At 48.3% G+C, this 15,791-nt stretch overlaps 5 protein-coding genes across 5 annotated transcripts; 1 reads left to right on the top strand and 4 right to left on the bottom strand.

Moving 5' to 3' along the window:
- Nucleotides 1–288: 288 nt before the first annotated feature.
- On the bottom strand, nt 289–4,958 carry F9C07_2057373 (uncharacterized protein; the record flags this gene model as incomplete). Its single annotated transcript, XM_041284869.2, has 7 exons — nt 289–1,286; nt 1,344–1,732; nt 1,797–1,834; nt 1,893–2,048; nt 3,302–4,531; nt 4,601–4,712; nt 4,777–4,958. The coding sequence occupies 7 exons, from the start codon at nt 4,956–4,958 to the stop codon at nt 289–291; spliced, it is 3,105 nt and encodes a 1,034-aa protein (XP_041143190.2).
- Nucleotides 4,959–5,498: 540 nt separating this feature from the next.
- Nucleotides 5,499–8,176, bottom strand: F9C07_1287980 (cation diffusion facilitator). The gene is made up of 4 exons (XM_071507910.1): nt 7,544–8,176; nt 7,418–7,468; nt 6,509–7,368; nt 5,499–6,440 (listed from the first exon to the last, which is right to left on the bottom strand). Exons 1-4 carry the CDS (start codon nt 7,822–7,824, stop codon nt 6,040–6,042), a joined length of 1,593 nt encoding a protein of 530 aa, XP_071363929.1. The 5' UTR covers nt 7,825–8,176; the 3' UTR covers nt 5,499–6,039.
- Nucleotides 8,177–8,309: 133 nt separating this feature from the next.
- F9C07_2277872 (cinnamoyl-CoA reductase) lies at nt 8,310–9,898 on the bottom strand. The gene is made up of 5 exons (XM_041290014.2): nt 9,508–9,898; nt 9,272–9,449; nt 9,052–9,224; nt 8,899–8,998; nt 8,310–8,845 (listed from the first exon to the last, which is right to left on the bottom strand). Exons 1-5 carry the CDS (start codon nt 9,772–9,774, stop codon nt 8,529–8,531), a joined length of 1,035 nt encoding a protein of 344 aa, XP_041143193.2. The 5' UTR covers nt 9,775–9,898; the 3' UTR covers nt 8,310–8,528.
- Nucleotides 9,899–10,807: 909 nt separating this feature from the next.
- F9C07_2411 (putative zinc binding dehydrogenase) lies at nt 10,808–11,845 on the bottom strand (the record flags this gene model as incomplete). Its single annotated transcript, XM_041284870.1, has 1 exon — nt 10,808–11,845. One exon carries the CDS (start codon nt 11,843–11,845, stop codon nt 10,808–10,810), a length of 1,038 nt encoding a protein of 345 aa, XP_041143194.1.
- A 1,034-nt stretch (nt 11,846–12,879) lies between these two features.
- On the top strand, nt 12,880–15,744 carry F9C07_1289336 (putative transporter). The gene is made up of 8 exons (XM_041290015.2): nt 12,880–12,896; nt 12,998–13,325; nt 13,404–13,683; nt 13,753–14,073; nt 14,150–14,509; nt 14,578–14,738; nt 14,820–15,594; nt 15,669–15,744. The coding sequence occupies exons 2-7, from the start codon at nt 13,148–13,150 to the stop codon at nt 15,026–15,028; spliced, it is 1,509 nt and encodes a 502-aa protein (XP_041143195.1). The 5' UTR covers nt 12,880–12,896; nt 12,998–13,147; the 3' UTR covers nt 15,029–15,594; nt 15,669–15,744.
- Nucleotides 15,745–15,791: the final 47 nt, after the last annotated feature.

Genomic DNA, 15,791 nt, shown 5'->3' on the forward strand with positions numbered 1-15,791 from the left:
GGGAGGTGTTATCTTATTAGTTTGTTTTCTCATCTACCAAGCGAGGTTAAGCGTCATTGTTGTGATTCCCCTGTTGCTCTTCATCTTGTTGGATCAATATTTTATATCATGGGTCAAATTTTGAGGTGTGTCCCTTGATTGTGTAAATAGCGCAGACTGCTCAATGGCAATCGTACATACTCAAGTACATCTCCTACATCTTCGCTCCAAAAGCAGCAAACCAGCTATATCCATCTATGTAGTATCCACAGATGATGTAAGGTATTGTTCGCCATATATCTTATCATCTCAGTCCACGGAAGCGACAACTCTTTTCCCACCGGCCGAAGGCAAAGAATCATCCCTTTCGAAGCCTAGCCCCTGTCTACCAAGGCCATACCATTGACAGATTTGTCCAGCAGCACGCTCCCCACTCCAGTACGCCCCAGTCGTCGTCCCAAGCGCAACGAACGGCGCCGTATGCTCTCCAGCAAACCACACGCCACGATCTGGCCCGAGTCCCGCTCGCAGAATCTCGATATCCCGATCGCCCTGATTGAGCCCAACTTGAAAGTTGCAATACGACCCATTCCCAGCGTACGGATCACTCTGCCACTGGGTTGCCATTACAGCGAGCGGTTTACAATCGGGTGAGGACTTTCGAAACCCATACAGACGGGAGTAGAATGGACGCAGGAAGTCATCGAGGAAGTTGTAGTATTCCTGGGACGAGGGATCGAGGTTGGCCACTTTGGATACTATATACGTAGCGCAGGGTCCATAAGTATAGAATAGGAGAGTTGGATGAGCGCAGTCGGCTGAGAGAGCGGCTAAGGATATACATTCTTGGTTCCAGAGGATACCCTCAGGTCCTTTTGTGTATGTGGGATCGAGGAACTGTGTGAAGGTTGGACGCTCATAGGCACTGTAACTTGTGGTTCCGCTGGTGGTGGGATCACTAGGATCTTTGTGCCAGAATGCCCGGGGGAAAGTGATGTAGACTTTTTCTAAGCGGCCGTAGGAGATGTTGTCGATTGCTTGGACGAGACGGGGAGGGAGTTCGGGAGTGAATGCGGATTTGTTGCGCTTTAGCCAGCCCAGTGGACATGTTACTACGACTTCGTCGAAGGTGTGAGTTTCGCCTGTGGCGGTTGTTAATGTTGTTTTGTGGGGAGCGTTTGAGTCTGCTTGGACGATGGAGTTGATGTTGGTGACAGGTTCGTTGAATCGGATATCGGCATTTTGCAGGGCGGCCCTGGAGACGTGGGCGAGTATGTCTTTGTAGGTGGATGCCACAAAGTAGTTGTCTGGTATTCGATGGTCAGTCTAGGGCACTATTTGTGGTGACGGTGGATTGAACATACTGCCATCTATGCATTCTTCCAGGCAGAAGAACTTCAGACTTTGTCTTTCGATTGGGTCACCGACATATGCGCCCCATAGTCTGCAGGTTTCAAGACACCATTTCTTCTCTTGTGGAGTAAAGTCTGCCTTCTCGACTTTATCTAGAAAGAAGTCGAACAGACTTCGTTCCGGTGGGATAGTGTCTTTATATGTGTTACTGTACTTGAATGCTTCATCGATAGTCGTCCACACGAACTCCGAGATCTTGGTAGCTGTGTTGTCATCAATCGGGCTTCCATCCATAGAGATGAATGCCTGGTTTCCCTCAAAATCTTCTATGGTCGTTTTCGTCAATTCTGCGATGGCCGCTATTGGATTTGTGCCAGTGCCATGGATCCAGTTGGGACCACTTCGCATCATCAGCATGAGTGACCTCGAGCAGTCTTATGGAAATGATAGAACGAAGCACTCACAGATCGATTAAGCGATCCCCAACCTTGCTTTGGTGTACCTAGTTGGTGTTAATATATCAACTTTATACTACTCAAGTTTGTCTCTTGCGTACATACCCGTCCTCCAACACGGTTTCTAGCTTCGAAGATTGTCACTCGCACACCATTTTGCATAAGAATATCTGCACACCTCAGGCCAGAGAAGCCCGCACCAATAATGGCTACCTGTGGGGTTTTACCCATGTTGATGTTGTGGAATACAGGGTTGGATTTCTGAGAGAGTAGCGATAGTGAGTATACTATATTGCCTGACTTGGTAGTACAGGTGCGAGTGAGTTTCTGCGCCGTCTCCTGATTAGCTTTATATGAGCCATATGTGTTATGAAACGTTTCGAAGCAGTCATGTCCAGATAGAATACTGAATATCGATGAAGGTATTGCTATCTCAGGTTCCTGTTTTGTCTATGTTTCCAAGGATTTATCTGGCCGCTATCAATCTATAAATTGATGGATGACGGGGACAGAAAGACCTCGGATCTTGGCAGGAGAATGAGAGTAGAAACAAGCTCAAAGCAAAAAAAGTGTACAGGAATTGATAAAAAGGAAAGTGGGGTGGCTGATCTGCATTGTTGATGTAGACAGCATTCCTACGATCCATACCAACGAAGACGTATGATGCAAGTGGCGTATACCTTCACACAGGTTTTATATAAAGCAATCTTAATGATGATAGTATTCACTTACCAAAGCTGACAGACACTGACTTGCCTGTAAGTGCAGTCGAGGCAATCTTAGCATCCAACCGACGTAGGAAAGAAAAGCGGACCGGCAGATAAAGATGAAGAATAAATAGTACATTTAAAATGTTTAGAATTAATGGTAGTGAGCTCGGGCCACGTGCCACTTGCCGTTGGCTCCTGTTGCCGCCGAGGTCATCGAATTACTTGTTACTTTCTCATACTGCCTGCACTATATCATATCCCTGAATTTTGTCGTTCATTTCAATTGCTCTATTAGCCTGGAATTACATTTGGATATCTTAATATTCGACAGGATCTCGTCATCAATATTTGGTAGGTGGTGGTCACAGCCGTGAGGATGTCGTATCCCTAGAAGAAATGGTTGGACAAAGAAGAAAGAAGGCAGTTCGATCATCACAGGTTGAGCATCACAGATCATACATGAAGTCACCGCTTGCTGGCGCTCGCAACTTGGACATAACTACAAAGGAAAGAATATGAAACAAAGGAAAATTAACAAAGGAAATATCTCATGGCACAAGGAAACGGGTATATCTGTTCCTACCGCCATGCACCTTGGCTCAAGGATAAGAGGCCCTGGATGCAATCGAGGTCCTCTTCCTGACTGGAACCACCCCCACCAGCCATGAATGTGGACACTTCGGTATCGACTGTTGGCAAAGCTTTCTCGTTTGCTTTACGCTGCGACGCCTGAGAGAGCCGAGAGCGTCTGGTAGTCAAGTCCTTGTTGACTTTTCCATCCTTCCCGTTAGCATCTCTCAGGACGGGACGTGATGAATGATGTTGAGATGCCGCTCGTCGGCGGACACGAGACGTTTGGGTCCCCGGAATCCAGTTCTCCTTGTCTGAATCACCGCACTCTATATCTCTATTGCCTTTTCCTGCCATGCTCTTCGACATTTTTGCTGAGTAAGAGGTGTTCTTATCGTTGGTGACTTCGAGACCAGATTCGAGACGGCCCAACGACGAAACCGCGCGCGATAATTTTCTCCTCTTCTCCCTTGTAGTTTGTGGAACGGGTGTGTTAAGATGTTCAGAGGAATTGAATGTGGCAGTATTCTTATACTTTGCCGACAGGCTTCGGGTCAACGAACGAGGACCACCGGAGCGGAAAAATCCAGGGGATCCTGTATGTGCTCCACTTTGTGAGCTGGATGGGGTGGATAATGCACTCCGGGCATCGGTGTCGAAGACAGATTCCCAATTCCGAGGGTCGCGTGATCGTCCAAAGATCCTTTCCCTTTCGATAGATCCTCTAGGTGTTCCCAGAACCACTGCACTATTGCTTCTCCGAAGTCCCGTGAATCGAGGGGTCCGGGTTGGGAACATTGAAATACGGTTTTTGGATGGCGATGGTTCTCCATCGGCACGAATCACGGCTTTTCCATCTGAAGACATGGCAATTCGGAGCGCGTTCCGTCCCTTGGGCGGGGATGGTGTTAATTCGCCTTCCTTTCTCACCATAGCTTCTCCATCAAACGACAAGGATATGCGCAGAGACGGTGGTGATCTCATGCCCTGCACTCCACATGGTGTTAAGGGTTGCTGTGCTTCTGATCTACCCTGTCTAAGGTCCGTGATCGACCGCTTCCTTTTCGCGGAATTCTGGTGTGGTGTATCGGATGGTACGCTCGCATGTTCTTTGTTCAAATCGAACTCCGACCGAGAGTTCTCTTGCGTCCCTTCCTTATTTTCTGGTGCTTCTGATGTTGCTACGCTCGTCTGGGAACTCAAGACGGGCTGCTCGGGTTCTTCTTGGCTTCCACGAACCATATCCGACGTGAAAGAGTCATTCTCCAAAGCCTGTGCCGCCGCATTGCTTTCATTACTAGGGTCGTCATACTGCTCTGCCCCGCTAGAAGAGCCTGGTTCTGCAGGTACACTCTCATCGCTGAAACTCTGTTTCGACGCGTCGGACCGAGGAGCCAGCAGCTCATGAGGCTGGAGGGGTTTCGACTTCCGACGATCATTTTGGCGACGGTTCTGAAACCATATCTGTAACGTTGAAGAGCAACAGTCAGGACAAAGGAGTGTCAATCATTCAATCTTATCCAAGAGACGTACTTGCACTTCCTTTTCACCCAACGACACGCGACTGACTATGCTGGCCCGGGCTGTCTTATCTGGCTTGGGGTTTCGTTGGTACTCCGCCTCCAGTACTGCATGATCCTCAGGACTGTTGTTCCAGAGTAAGCACGCGTTAGCTGGATATATCAATAGGGCCCTTCCGCTTAATATACCTTGTACGGCGACGTTTCTGCCGTGCGAGTAACTTGTTATCGACACGCGGGGGAAGGTTCTGCGTTAGGGTTTTCTGCGAGTGTACAAGGAAGGCATAATTGAGAGCAGCTGTGGACTCGGACGCCTGAGCAGTTGGCGGAGACGATGAGCATGGCGCAGCAGAAGGCTCCGGGTCAGACATTGTGTAGTTGATAGGTTAGGATAAAAGCATGAGGGCTAGAGAAGACAATTGCAAGAAAGAAGCAAGAATAATCAGGAATATAAGAAAGCCAGCACTAGTCCCGTTGGACGTTCTGGGGGCTAGTGATCTGGAGCGAAAAAGCGACCCCAAGGTGAGTGGGAAAAAAGCGCTTCATCTAATCGCGTCGCGATGTGGACGCGGACGCACCCGTGCAGGCGTTGTAACTCAGTTTAGCTCCGCCCGGAGCACGAGGGTCCAACTTTCTGGAATTCTGAGCTTATTTTCTTTTCTTTTGTTTCTTTGTTTTATTGCTTGAAAATTCTTATGTTAAAATAAAACATCATTTCTAGAACATAAAATCTAAACAGTCTTTGCCAGCACACTGCATCCCACTACCGTAGACAAATCATCAAATCGTAAAGCAATACCACAATCCCCGGGGCGCGGGGTTGATACGCCGACGACACCATCGCGGTCCAAGTGTACAGTACCAACTACACCCATACCAACGGTATACGGAGTACGGACGTTTTTATCATAGGTACCCTCCAGCATCCAACATCAGGCCAACAGCACCACCACCACCTCAACCTTGGTTTTAAAATGCACAAATCTCTAACCCAAAGTGGGTATCTCTCAGCCCGACCGGACCGATATTCCCCAAACGCGAGGGGGACCACGACGATCTAAGCAAGGAGCAGCACCCAGAGCCAATCCCGAAAAAGATATTTTAAGATTCTCATTTCTTTCCCTGGTTGACATCACACTGATAGTGTCATGTGCGTCTGGTTTGGGAAAGGTACGAGTGGCCCCAATGTCACTTTGCTATGTTACAACACCGCTTTTGTAGTTTTTTTTTTTGTTCTCTTGCAAGTTACATACTGTACATACCCGTCAGGAAAGAAAATTTGAGATCGACGTGGTTGGGGACGCGCTGGACGCGAGGTCACGTGGTATTGGATTTTTGTTTAATGGTGGGATGACTCAGCGGGTATACTATGTAACTATGTATTTATTTTCATGCATGATATAGTTGCACGATGTTTTATGAATTACTACTCTTGTCTGTTACTTTGTGAAACTAATGAGCCTGCTGGTTCAAATGGGTGGGGATGTTCCACGGATCATAATCCATGTGTACGAAGGCGCGGTCGACCGTGGGGACACTCTCGATCATGTACTGTAGACTCTCGCCAATGTCATGGGCGTCGCGCAGCCGGGTCTTCCCTTCCAGGATGATGTCTACTTCGACGTTCAAGAGGTCTCCGGCATAATAGGCCCTCAGGTTCTGGATCTTGAGGATGGCTTTGGAGAACCGCATGGTCATGTAGAGTAGAACGCTCTGGTCGATGGGAGATGCGGCCGCTCCTGTGAGATGGCGAATATGCTCGCCTGCGGTTCCGCTCCAGTTCCATATAATGTAGACTGAGAGGAGGAGACCGCCAAGGGGGTCGACCCACCATAGTTTGAAGAAAGAGCCGACTGGAGGAGTAAAGGGTTAGTTGGTTGTAATGTCTTGGGAGTGGTTGGTTAAAAGGGTTTCCACTTACTCAGAGGGAAGAGAATACTGAACAAGTTGAACACCACATCTGTTTCGGCATCTTGTGCCAGGGCTTGGACGCTCGAGTTCTTGATTAATCGACACCAGAACCAGCAGGCGAGTTTCACGACTACGGTGCTGGCCATCACCGCAATCGAAGGTATCGTTAGATTGACTAGGGTTGTATCGTTGGAGATCAGCCGAGTGAAGGATGTGATGGCCACCTGGACAAAGGAGGTCATCATCACCACAGCGAAGACCAACACGCTTAGGGGTTCCAATCGACGTCTGCTGATGGGGTATTGATAGCGGTCGTCTTTTTGAATGAGGGTTGTTGTCACCCAGACAATAGCAGTGCTCAGAAAGTCCAATGCGCCGTCCACCAAGCTAGCAAGAACGGAAAGGGAGTTTGTCATGGACATGACGACTATCTTTGCTAATAGCAAGACCACGTTGGCGACGAAGTTCACGTAGATGGCAATCGTAACAATGCGGGCACTGCTATCGACGAAGTCGTCGTCTTTCGGCCCGCCATCTGATAGGGACGGGGCGCTTTCGTTTCCGTCCTGAGGTAAAAGAGGCGTGCTCTCATCGGGGATCCGGTAGAGGTTGCGCGGAGTCCGTTTAATTCGGTCTTGCTTTTGTTGCGGCTCTCCATTACCATTACCATTACCATCACCATCGGCAGCGGTAGTCAGGTTGTTGTCAGGTTCGTGTTCGTTTCCGGAATTGCCGGACTCTGTTTCGGGTATAACATCTCGATTATGGTGGTAATCTCCAATGAGGCGGTGCGGCAATGATGAGTCAAGTAACCGGTCAATATATACGTATTGCGCTATGAGATCATTGTTCCGCTCATAGTATTCCCGTCTGATGACGTTAGATTAGGGTGTCAATCGAAGGAAAGAAATTTACCCACAGCTTTTTGCTCATCCCTTCTAATGATTTGGGGTCTCTATAATACAATTGCCTGGAGACGGGATTTTGCATGAGATTTACGTTGCCCCCAAGACGTGTGTTCCATGGACCATGGTCAATGACATACCAATTATAGACGGACTTGACATCCCCGATCAATTTCTTTGCCCGTTCCCAAGGCGGAAGTTCATCATGCCGAGTAGTATCATCCCAGGGTTCAGGGCTCTGGGTGGAGATAGAACGCCTGCGAATGAGACTTGCCAAACGTTGGCCGCGGGTAGACAGAATTTCGCCGTCGATCTCAAGACTAGGTCGTCTAGGACGGATAGAATGATAAGAGCTCGAAAGAGCAGGAGATGAAGGTGGAGAGCTCTGTGGCATAGTGTCGGAGCGACTAATCCATGCCATTGTGTGGTTCAATTAAGTGTGGATGAAGTTGGATGATGAGCATAACAAACAAAAAAAAAATAATACGAACAGGGGTGGATTTACTGATGTACTACATCATCCTGCTAGTACTAAGTTTCGTCGGCCCGCAATCGGAAACATTCCATGGAATCCATTTGCCGACTACTAACGAGACTATCAACTTCAAGACGGCGCGAAAAGATCACGCTAGCTTAATATAGTACTCTCTTGAAAGGACCTATTTTTTTGCGCTAGCGTCTGAGGAATTGTTAAGTTAATTCTAAGCAGCTCCGGACGATTTGCATATCTCTAGTCAATCGTTGATTGGTCCAAGTAATATAACAGCCTTTTCTCTACAAATCAATATACACGTTATTCACTAAATACATCATCTTGAAGAGCAAGTATCCAAGACAGAATTGTTCCTGGGTAAAATTGAATAGGTAGGGGGTGGCGGAGCCACTTGGCAGATTTAAGCTGACAGATTATCAGATAAGCCGGTGTGGAGAGAAGAAAAAAAAACAAAAACAAAATTAGACAAAACTGATAGAGTTGCTTGATCTGTTACCCAAGTCTCTTGATTATATGGTTTTAAAAACTAGTACTTAACACACGGCTTCTCTTGTTGACGATATGTACGCCATACCAAACACGAAACAAGATCAAAACGCTCTGCACAAAGCCTTTATAAGCAAGAACAATGCCTACCCCCTAAATCCTTCAAGGTCCCCAGTTCCGCCAAGGATACTTTCTTCCAAGCTCGTCCATCCATCACGGCCCCAAAACTCCTTGATTAGACTCTCTGCCCTGACAGAAGGACCAACCTGACTGAGGTCCCGCGGTTCATTCTCCGGGGGTTGGGGGATACTACTGTTCACAGGAAAGGCCTTGCGCAGAATGTCCACAATATCTGTCCAGTTATATGGAGTTGCAAAAGCGAAAAGGCGTTCTGATTTCACCCTTCCATCAAGGACGGCGGCAACGTGTAGACGGGCTGTGTCTTCGACGTCGACAAACCATTCTATCATCCTGTCATTAGCCAATGCTTCAAATGGAAGACAATACCCAACTTACGTGGAGAGATATAGTCGATGCCAACCCGGTTCCCAGATAAGAGTTTACGGACGAGGCCCATAGTGGAGCCGCCTATCTCGGGATGTAGTATTTTGCCAAACTATAGAGACTATGGGTCAGTCAAGAGTGGAATAGACCTCAAGCTGAACTTACGTTCGTGTCGGGAAGGACTGTGTTAAAGTCAAAGCCAGGCTTGTTTTGCTTTACCCACTTCCAGGCCTCTCGTTCTGATTCGGTCTTGGATGCAGCGTACACGAAGTATGATTTCTGGGCTACGGGAACACTGGGATCCCTAGCGCTTCTTACGGCACTGTCATTCCATGTATCTGGACACATTAGATACCAATGACATGTGAGGCTATTAACAACTTACTTGAGTCGATGATAATACCAGGTTGACCAGGCTGAGGGAACGAAGCGGCAGAAGCTGAAGAAGTCAGAACGAATCGAGTCACGGTATCATGCTTCGCTGCCGCTTCAAGAACACTCAAGGTTGTGGCGACGGATTTTGATATAATTTCGGGGTCAGGCCTCAGGGAGACATCTGATGCCTGGAGTTCATTCAGCATTGACGGACTTTAATCTTGGGTCTTGAGGGAGTGACGCTACCACATGTACGACACCTGCAACACCGTCCAATAATTTATCCAGTGTCTCCTTGTCTCCCAGTTCCGGTAGCAGAACTGATTCAAAATGACCAGCACCATGCCTGGTGGCAAAGTAGTCATCTAGCCATGGTTTTTCGGATCGAACAGTTCCGCGTACTCTGTAACCGCTTCCGAGAAATTGATCAACGATATGGGAGGCTATGAAGCCATTTGCACCAGTCACGAGAATGAGGGACCCGGTGGGGATGGCTATGTTGGCCTGGGACATCGTAGTGGCGTAGTAGTTTTGGATGAAGTTTGTGCTGGGATATCATACGGCTATAGGATGTGTGGCTATATAAGATAATATGCGAAGGAAATTTTGTCAATGTTGATAGGAGTTTACTTGGGAACTCATCGATCTTTATAGTTGGGCCTGTTTAGTGCTGTTTTCCTAATCCGGACGCCGAACATGACTAATTCGGGGTTCAAAGTGGCCGAGCTTATTCAATCCATCACTAGTTATATTATCTATATGATACAGTTATATATAATCGGTTATATAAGCCAAGCAAAGGCTTTTATCAAGGGTTACTAGTACATTACACTTTCAATCAAGACTATAGAAAAGATCGGCAACCAACTGTTCAGGAGGGCCAGAAGTATATATATATATATATATCAGTCTTAGGCCGAGGCAGTTACCAAAAGATATTCTTATAATAAGCTAAATTTAGCGCCATTATCATAGAGAATAGTATAGTATTTAGTTCTCAGGACTATAATAGTTTTTTAAAATCCAAATCCAAGACTTTATCCACTTAATTAAGTTGACGGTGTGCGGAGTCAAGGTCTTGTAGATCTCCAACTGCGGAGTTTCCAGATGTTACATCTGCAGGTCCCACTGCATGGATCCACAATGCGCGTCACAACGTACTTAGGAATGCATCAGATGCCGTAGGCGATTAGTTGCAGGCTCATTGTCATTAGATGGAATTGTTCACGCTCCGGCAGTAGAGGAACTCCAAAACTCCATTGAAGGGAATGGCTAATGGGCTTGCACTAATACATTTCCCGCCTTGGACGCGGAGACTGCAATACTATATTCTCAGGTGATATATGCCCCATACAGCCAATGTAAGAGGGAGTATTAGGAAGCTAATTTAGACTACGAAACAGGTCAAGCACGATCTCCCAGAACTGCACGTCATTGTCGACTTCAACATCCTACATTTCATCCCGCTCGATGACGAGGTGTCACGCCGAAATCGCTAAGCAGGTCGAAATTTCAGAGTACAATGTGCATCAACGAAAAGAAATCCTTAGACTGGCACAACAATCTTAGTGCCACTGACACCAACCTTGAGCTTGTCCAGTGCTGCGTGCATTCCGCCCAGACCGCCCCCCTCAGTCTGGATAGTAGGGCTGGGGATTACTTCACCGGACTGCAGACCGGCCTTCAGCCATCCATGGAAGACCTCATGCATGTGCTTGCTCCTCGCGGTCTTATCGATAGGTGGGAAGTTGAAGGTGATCTGCGTGTTATCGAGGGTAGGGTGACCTTCTGGGAGAAGGGGCGAGTGTGCGACCTTGGCGTGTGCATCGCCCTTGGTCTCCTTGAGAATGTCCAATGTGGGCTGCAGAGCTCCATCAACAACGCAGTGTGCAGTGTGCAGCTTGACACCATCCTTCTTCACGGCGTTGACGATCTGGGAGACGATATCGCTAGCCCTGTAATCGAAGACCGCATGGGCTCCGAGCCTCTTGACGAGGTCATGGTGCTTGGGACTGGCGGTGGCGTAGACAGTGAAGCCGAGTGTCTTGGCCGATTGAACGGCCAACGTCCCTACACTGCTCGATGCGCCCCAGATCAGGACCGCTTGTTTGTCCGCGGGAGTATACTTGGTGTCGAGCGGAATGCCGATTGTGGTCCAGGCAGTTAAGGCAGTCAAGACGGCCATGGGGAAGACTGCGCCTTCCTCAAAGGAAAGATTGTCTGGAAGTGGGATGACAGCTTCGGATTGTGCCAAAGTGTACTTTTGGAAAGCACCGTGGTCGGGGGAGCCGTTCTGGTAGAATGATGAGGCAAAGGCGATGACTCGGCTTCCTGGACCAGGGATCGTGGTGACATCCGAGCCCAGCTTGACGACAACACCAGCAGTATCGGATCCGATGATAGCGGGATATATAGGCACAGGAGGCATGCCATAGTCACGCTGGAAATGATCGCAGGGGTTCAAAGCAACGGCCTTTACTTCAATGAGAACCTCATTTGGACCGGGCTCGGGGGTGGGACGCTTTCCAAGAGACAAGGGACCGCCCTTCTGGGGGAGAATGGCAGCTTCGTGTTGTCCGACCATGGTTGTGGTTGCTGTTGCGGGTGGTGTTGGTGAAGATGAAGATAAGAGGTGTATAACTACTGTGGATTTATATAAAGCCCGATTCTGGGAGATTTGCTTAATCTATCCAGTTGATATGTTATAGGTAATGACTCTGATCGTTGAATCAGAGCAGTAAATAATGCACTGCTTATGTTTTGCACCCCCGGCGCAGCTCATGATTGAATAGTCGTTGTTCCGGCGTTAGAACTAGTCTTTGCTCCTAAATCCGACTGCTGTGCAGAGATCTCGGAGTTTAAAACTTGATGAATAGTTTTCCGGGCCGCAATCGGAGAGAGACGACTTCGTACTAGTGTGTAGGATGTTGAACAGTCCCATGTTGCACGTGATGGCCTGCTATACGAGATCTATTATTGCATGGTTGCCCAGACGCAGCCTGTAACCGGGTTCTTGCTTTAACCGGGTGGCATCTTCCCACGGGACATTTCGGCTTAACTGCCTCTACCGCTACTAAACCAAGTAAAGTATCTTATTGTGAACTGGGCCGAGATGGTTCATATGAAAATGAGTCATGTGATGTGAAACAGCCCTTAGAGGCTCTCTCATATCCCTACCATGTGTCCAGACAGAACCGCTAGATGCCGAAAAAACCACCAATCCAACGCATTTTGAGTTCGGGGCCATGCGTTTCTCTTCGGTCAAGCCGGACCGACTTGGCAGTCAAGGCCGTTGAGCTGATTCGTTTTGGTCATGCTATAAAAGAGAGGGCACCCTTAGCGGACGGTTGGACCACCTTTAGAGAGTGTGCGCTTGGACGCCACCCTGGTCGACCGTTCGACAATACGTGGAATAATCCGTTTTACCCGGCGATGGCTAAATCCAAGTAATATATCTGGGCTTGGCCTCATTTAGACTTCATATGCTGCAATCTGACAATGGAGGAAAAAAGAAGGGTCGAGATGGGCATCGGGCCAATCACGGTGCCCATGGGGAGAAATGGCGTGGTTTTAGTGTCGGGCGGGTCGTCCCCGGATTTTCTCCACGCCGTCTATTCGTTCTTGTTTACCCGCCAGTCAGTCGTATCCTCATGTCTAGGCTCACCCGTGGGCTTGATTCTTAAAGCAGACAAGCCTCGCTTATTATACAGGCTAATACTTGATTTGATATATTAAGACAATGCCGTCTTTCTCTCTGCCCCGCCGACCTCATCTTTACTCCTCTGATACCTGGTCCTTTCCCTGTCTCGCCCCTCATTCCCTGGGTTGAATTGATCGGCTCATCGCCTGCCAAAGGTGATATTGCTACTACTCCAGCTTCGTCGAAATGGGTCGCGGCTTCACTATCGGCCTGGCAGCCTTTGCGGCCACGGGGTCGTTCCTCTTCGGATATGACAGCGGTGTCATGACCGATGTGATCGAATCGAAGAACTTCCTTGCTTTCTTCAACACGGTCCAGACTTCTCCAATCATTGGGGCAATTAATAGTACATTTTCTGGTGGAGGTATGAATATATACCTTTGATTCCACAAGTAATATAACTTCAAAAAAGCAAGAAGGAGTACTGACTATTCACCCGTAGCTGCTTTGGGCGCCCTCCAGGGAGGACTGACGATGGATCGCTTCGGCCGGAAATTTACTATTCAAATGGGCGCCTTCATATGTCTTGTTGGTGCGATCCTTCAGACCGCTGCCCAGAACTTGGCTATGATGCTCGTGGGTCGTATTCTGGCCGGGTGGGCTGTCGGTCTCTTGTCAATGTCGGTTCCAGTTTATCAGGCCGAGTGTGCTCATCCTCGAAGCCGAGGCTTTATTATCGGCTTGTCACAGCAAATGATCGGTATTGGATTTATCGTCAGCACGTATGTTTCCCTTGCAGTTCAGCCTTAGCGACCTTGTTCCTAGGTGGTCGAACCCTAATGCTTCCATAGATGGGTGGGTTTTGGATCGCTTCATGCCCCAGAAACTAGCGAGTTCCAATGGCGCTTTCCTCTGGCTTTCCAGACGGTTCCTTGCCTACTTCTAGCAGTGGGAATGTTCTTCATGCCCGAATCCCCTCGGTACCTGGTCGAAAAGGAACGCTACGAAGAGGGAATGAAGATCTTGCGGAAATTGCACTATGACGGCACGAACGACGAATGGATTCAGACAGAATTCAATGAAATTAGAACGACCATCGAAGCTGAGAAGGCTGTAACAGTGTCGGGCTGGCTCATCATGTTCCAGGTTCCCCAATGGCGGACTCGATTGCTGTATGTGAAACAGACTCATACCTGAACCCCCTTGTAAGATGGCAGTTACTGATCACAGCTGTTCGCACTATTATAGTCATGGTATCGCCGTCCAGGCCTTTGCGCAAATGACTGCTGTCAACGTGATCGGCTACTACCAAACCATCCTATACAATTCCCTGGGAATCACAGGAGGCCGCAACATCCTCGTCGCCGGTATCTACAACTGCGTTGGTCCAGTTTGTAATCTTATCTTCATTGTTTTCCTGCTCGACAAAGTGGGGCGACGCAAGCCCATGCTGTTTGGCTCGATAGCTGTCACCATCGTCCTGATCTGTGAAGCCGCACTGACCTCGGTCAACGAAGACGGGTCCCGGACGAGTTACAGCATTGCCGGCGTGTTTTTCATTTTCTGCATCACAGTGATTTTCTCCTTCTCCTACGGATCATGCGCCTGGTATGTTGTATCTCGTATCCTTCACACTGTGAGCTCATGCCAGCCGGACTGACAACAAACCTCTCCAGGGTGTACATGGCCGAAGTCATGCCGATGCAAATCCGAGGCCGAGGAAACGCCGTCGCAACCAGCCTTGGCAACTGGGTGGTGAGCACCATCTGGAATCAAGTTTCGCCGATTGCATTCGGCAAGATTCACTGGCGGTTCTACCTGGTCTTCATTCTGTTTAGTAAGTTTTCTTTTCCTTTCAGATCTGAAGGAGTGGAAAGCGAAGTGGAAACGGGTTACTCATACTGTTTCTCACCACTAGATGTCTGTATCACGATCCCGACGGTGTTTTTCTTTTTCAAGGAGACCAAGCAGAAGTCCCTGGAAGAGATCGATCTCCTGTTCGGCGGACGGGCATTGGGGACCTTGCCAGAGAATGTGGAAGCGAAAGCCGCCGAAGCCGAAATGAATAAAGCGGAGAAAACTAGGGACTCGTATGCGAATGTGGAGCATACGGAAAATAAAGTGTAAAGTAGGAGTTCTACTTTTCCACGCCATGCGATATGATGTCGGTTTGTTTTGTTTGCAGATCCAATGGTGAACCATGCGTGATGTCGTCATGGTTCTGATGTTTTATCTCCACCAATTTCGATAGTGTACTTAGAAACAACATCATTGACATCCAATGCTTTGAACCACCTGACCTTTGGACTCTGGGCTCCAGCCGAGTCAGAGGATAATCCCGCAACGGTGGGGCCCCGCCGTATTCCTCTTTCAGCAAACTGCGGCCTTTAGCTGAACTTTACTTCAATTGGCAATCCCGCGTTTTTGATGTCGCATGCGGGGTCCTGATTGGTCCCTAAGCTCGATTAAATTACCCCAAGATGCGTGGGGAAGCTCAAGTGACGAACAAGGGGGAGACGATCATCGATGCAATGAGAGATGAATGGAATTTCAGTATTCCTCATCTCTTCTTCAAAGAAAAGGCCGTCAAAACCTGTGATATGCGCAAATGGTCCTAAAAGGGTGAGTTAGGGCACAGTTGCATACATACATGGATACATGGATACTACCTACTATAATACATACCAAAGAAAGTAAGGGCCAGCAATGATGGCATGACTAGAAGATGAATGGCCTGACTGACCACCGCCCACCTTTCCCTCGTCAGTGCTCACGAGATTAAACGATGATCCGCTCGTCGCATAGACGCCAAGGGCAGGAAAATCAATTAAAAGGTCACTTATCAGTTAAGTCTGGGGCAAATAGCGGCCAGTGCACGACCTTTTTCCCT

Source organism: Aspergillus flavus, chromosome 2 (genome assembly GCF_009017415.1).
Source record: "Aspergillus flavus chromosome 2, complete sequence".
Lineage (NCBI taxonomy): Eukaryota > Fungi > Ascomycota > Eurotiomycetes > Eurotiales > Aspergillaceae > Aspergillus > Aspergillus flavus.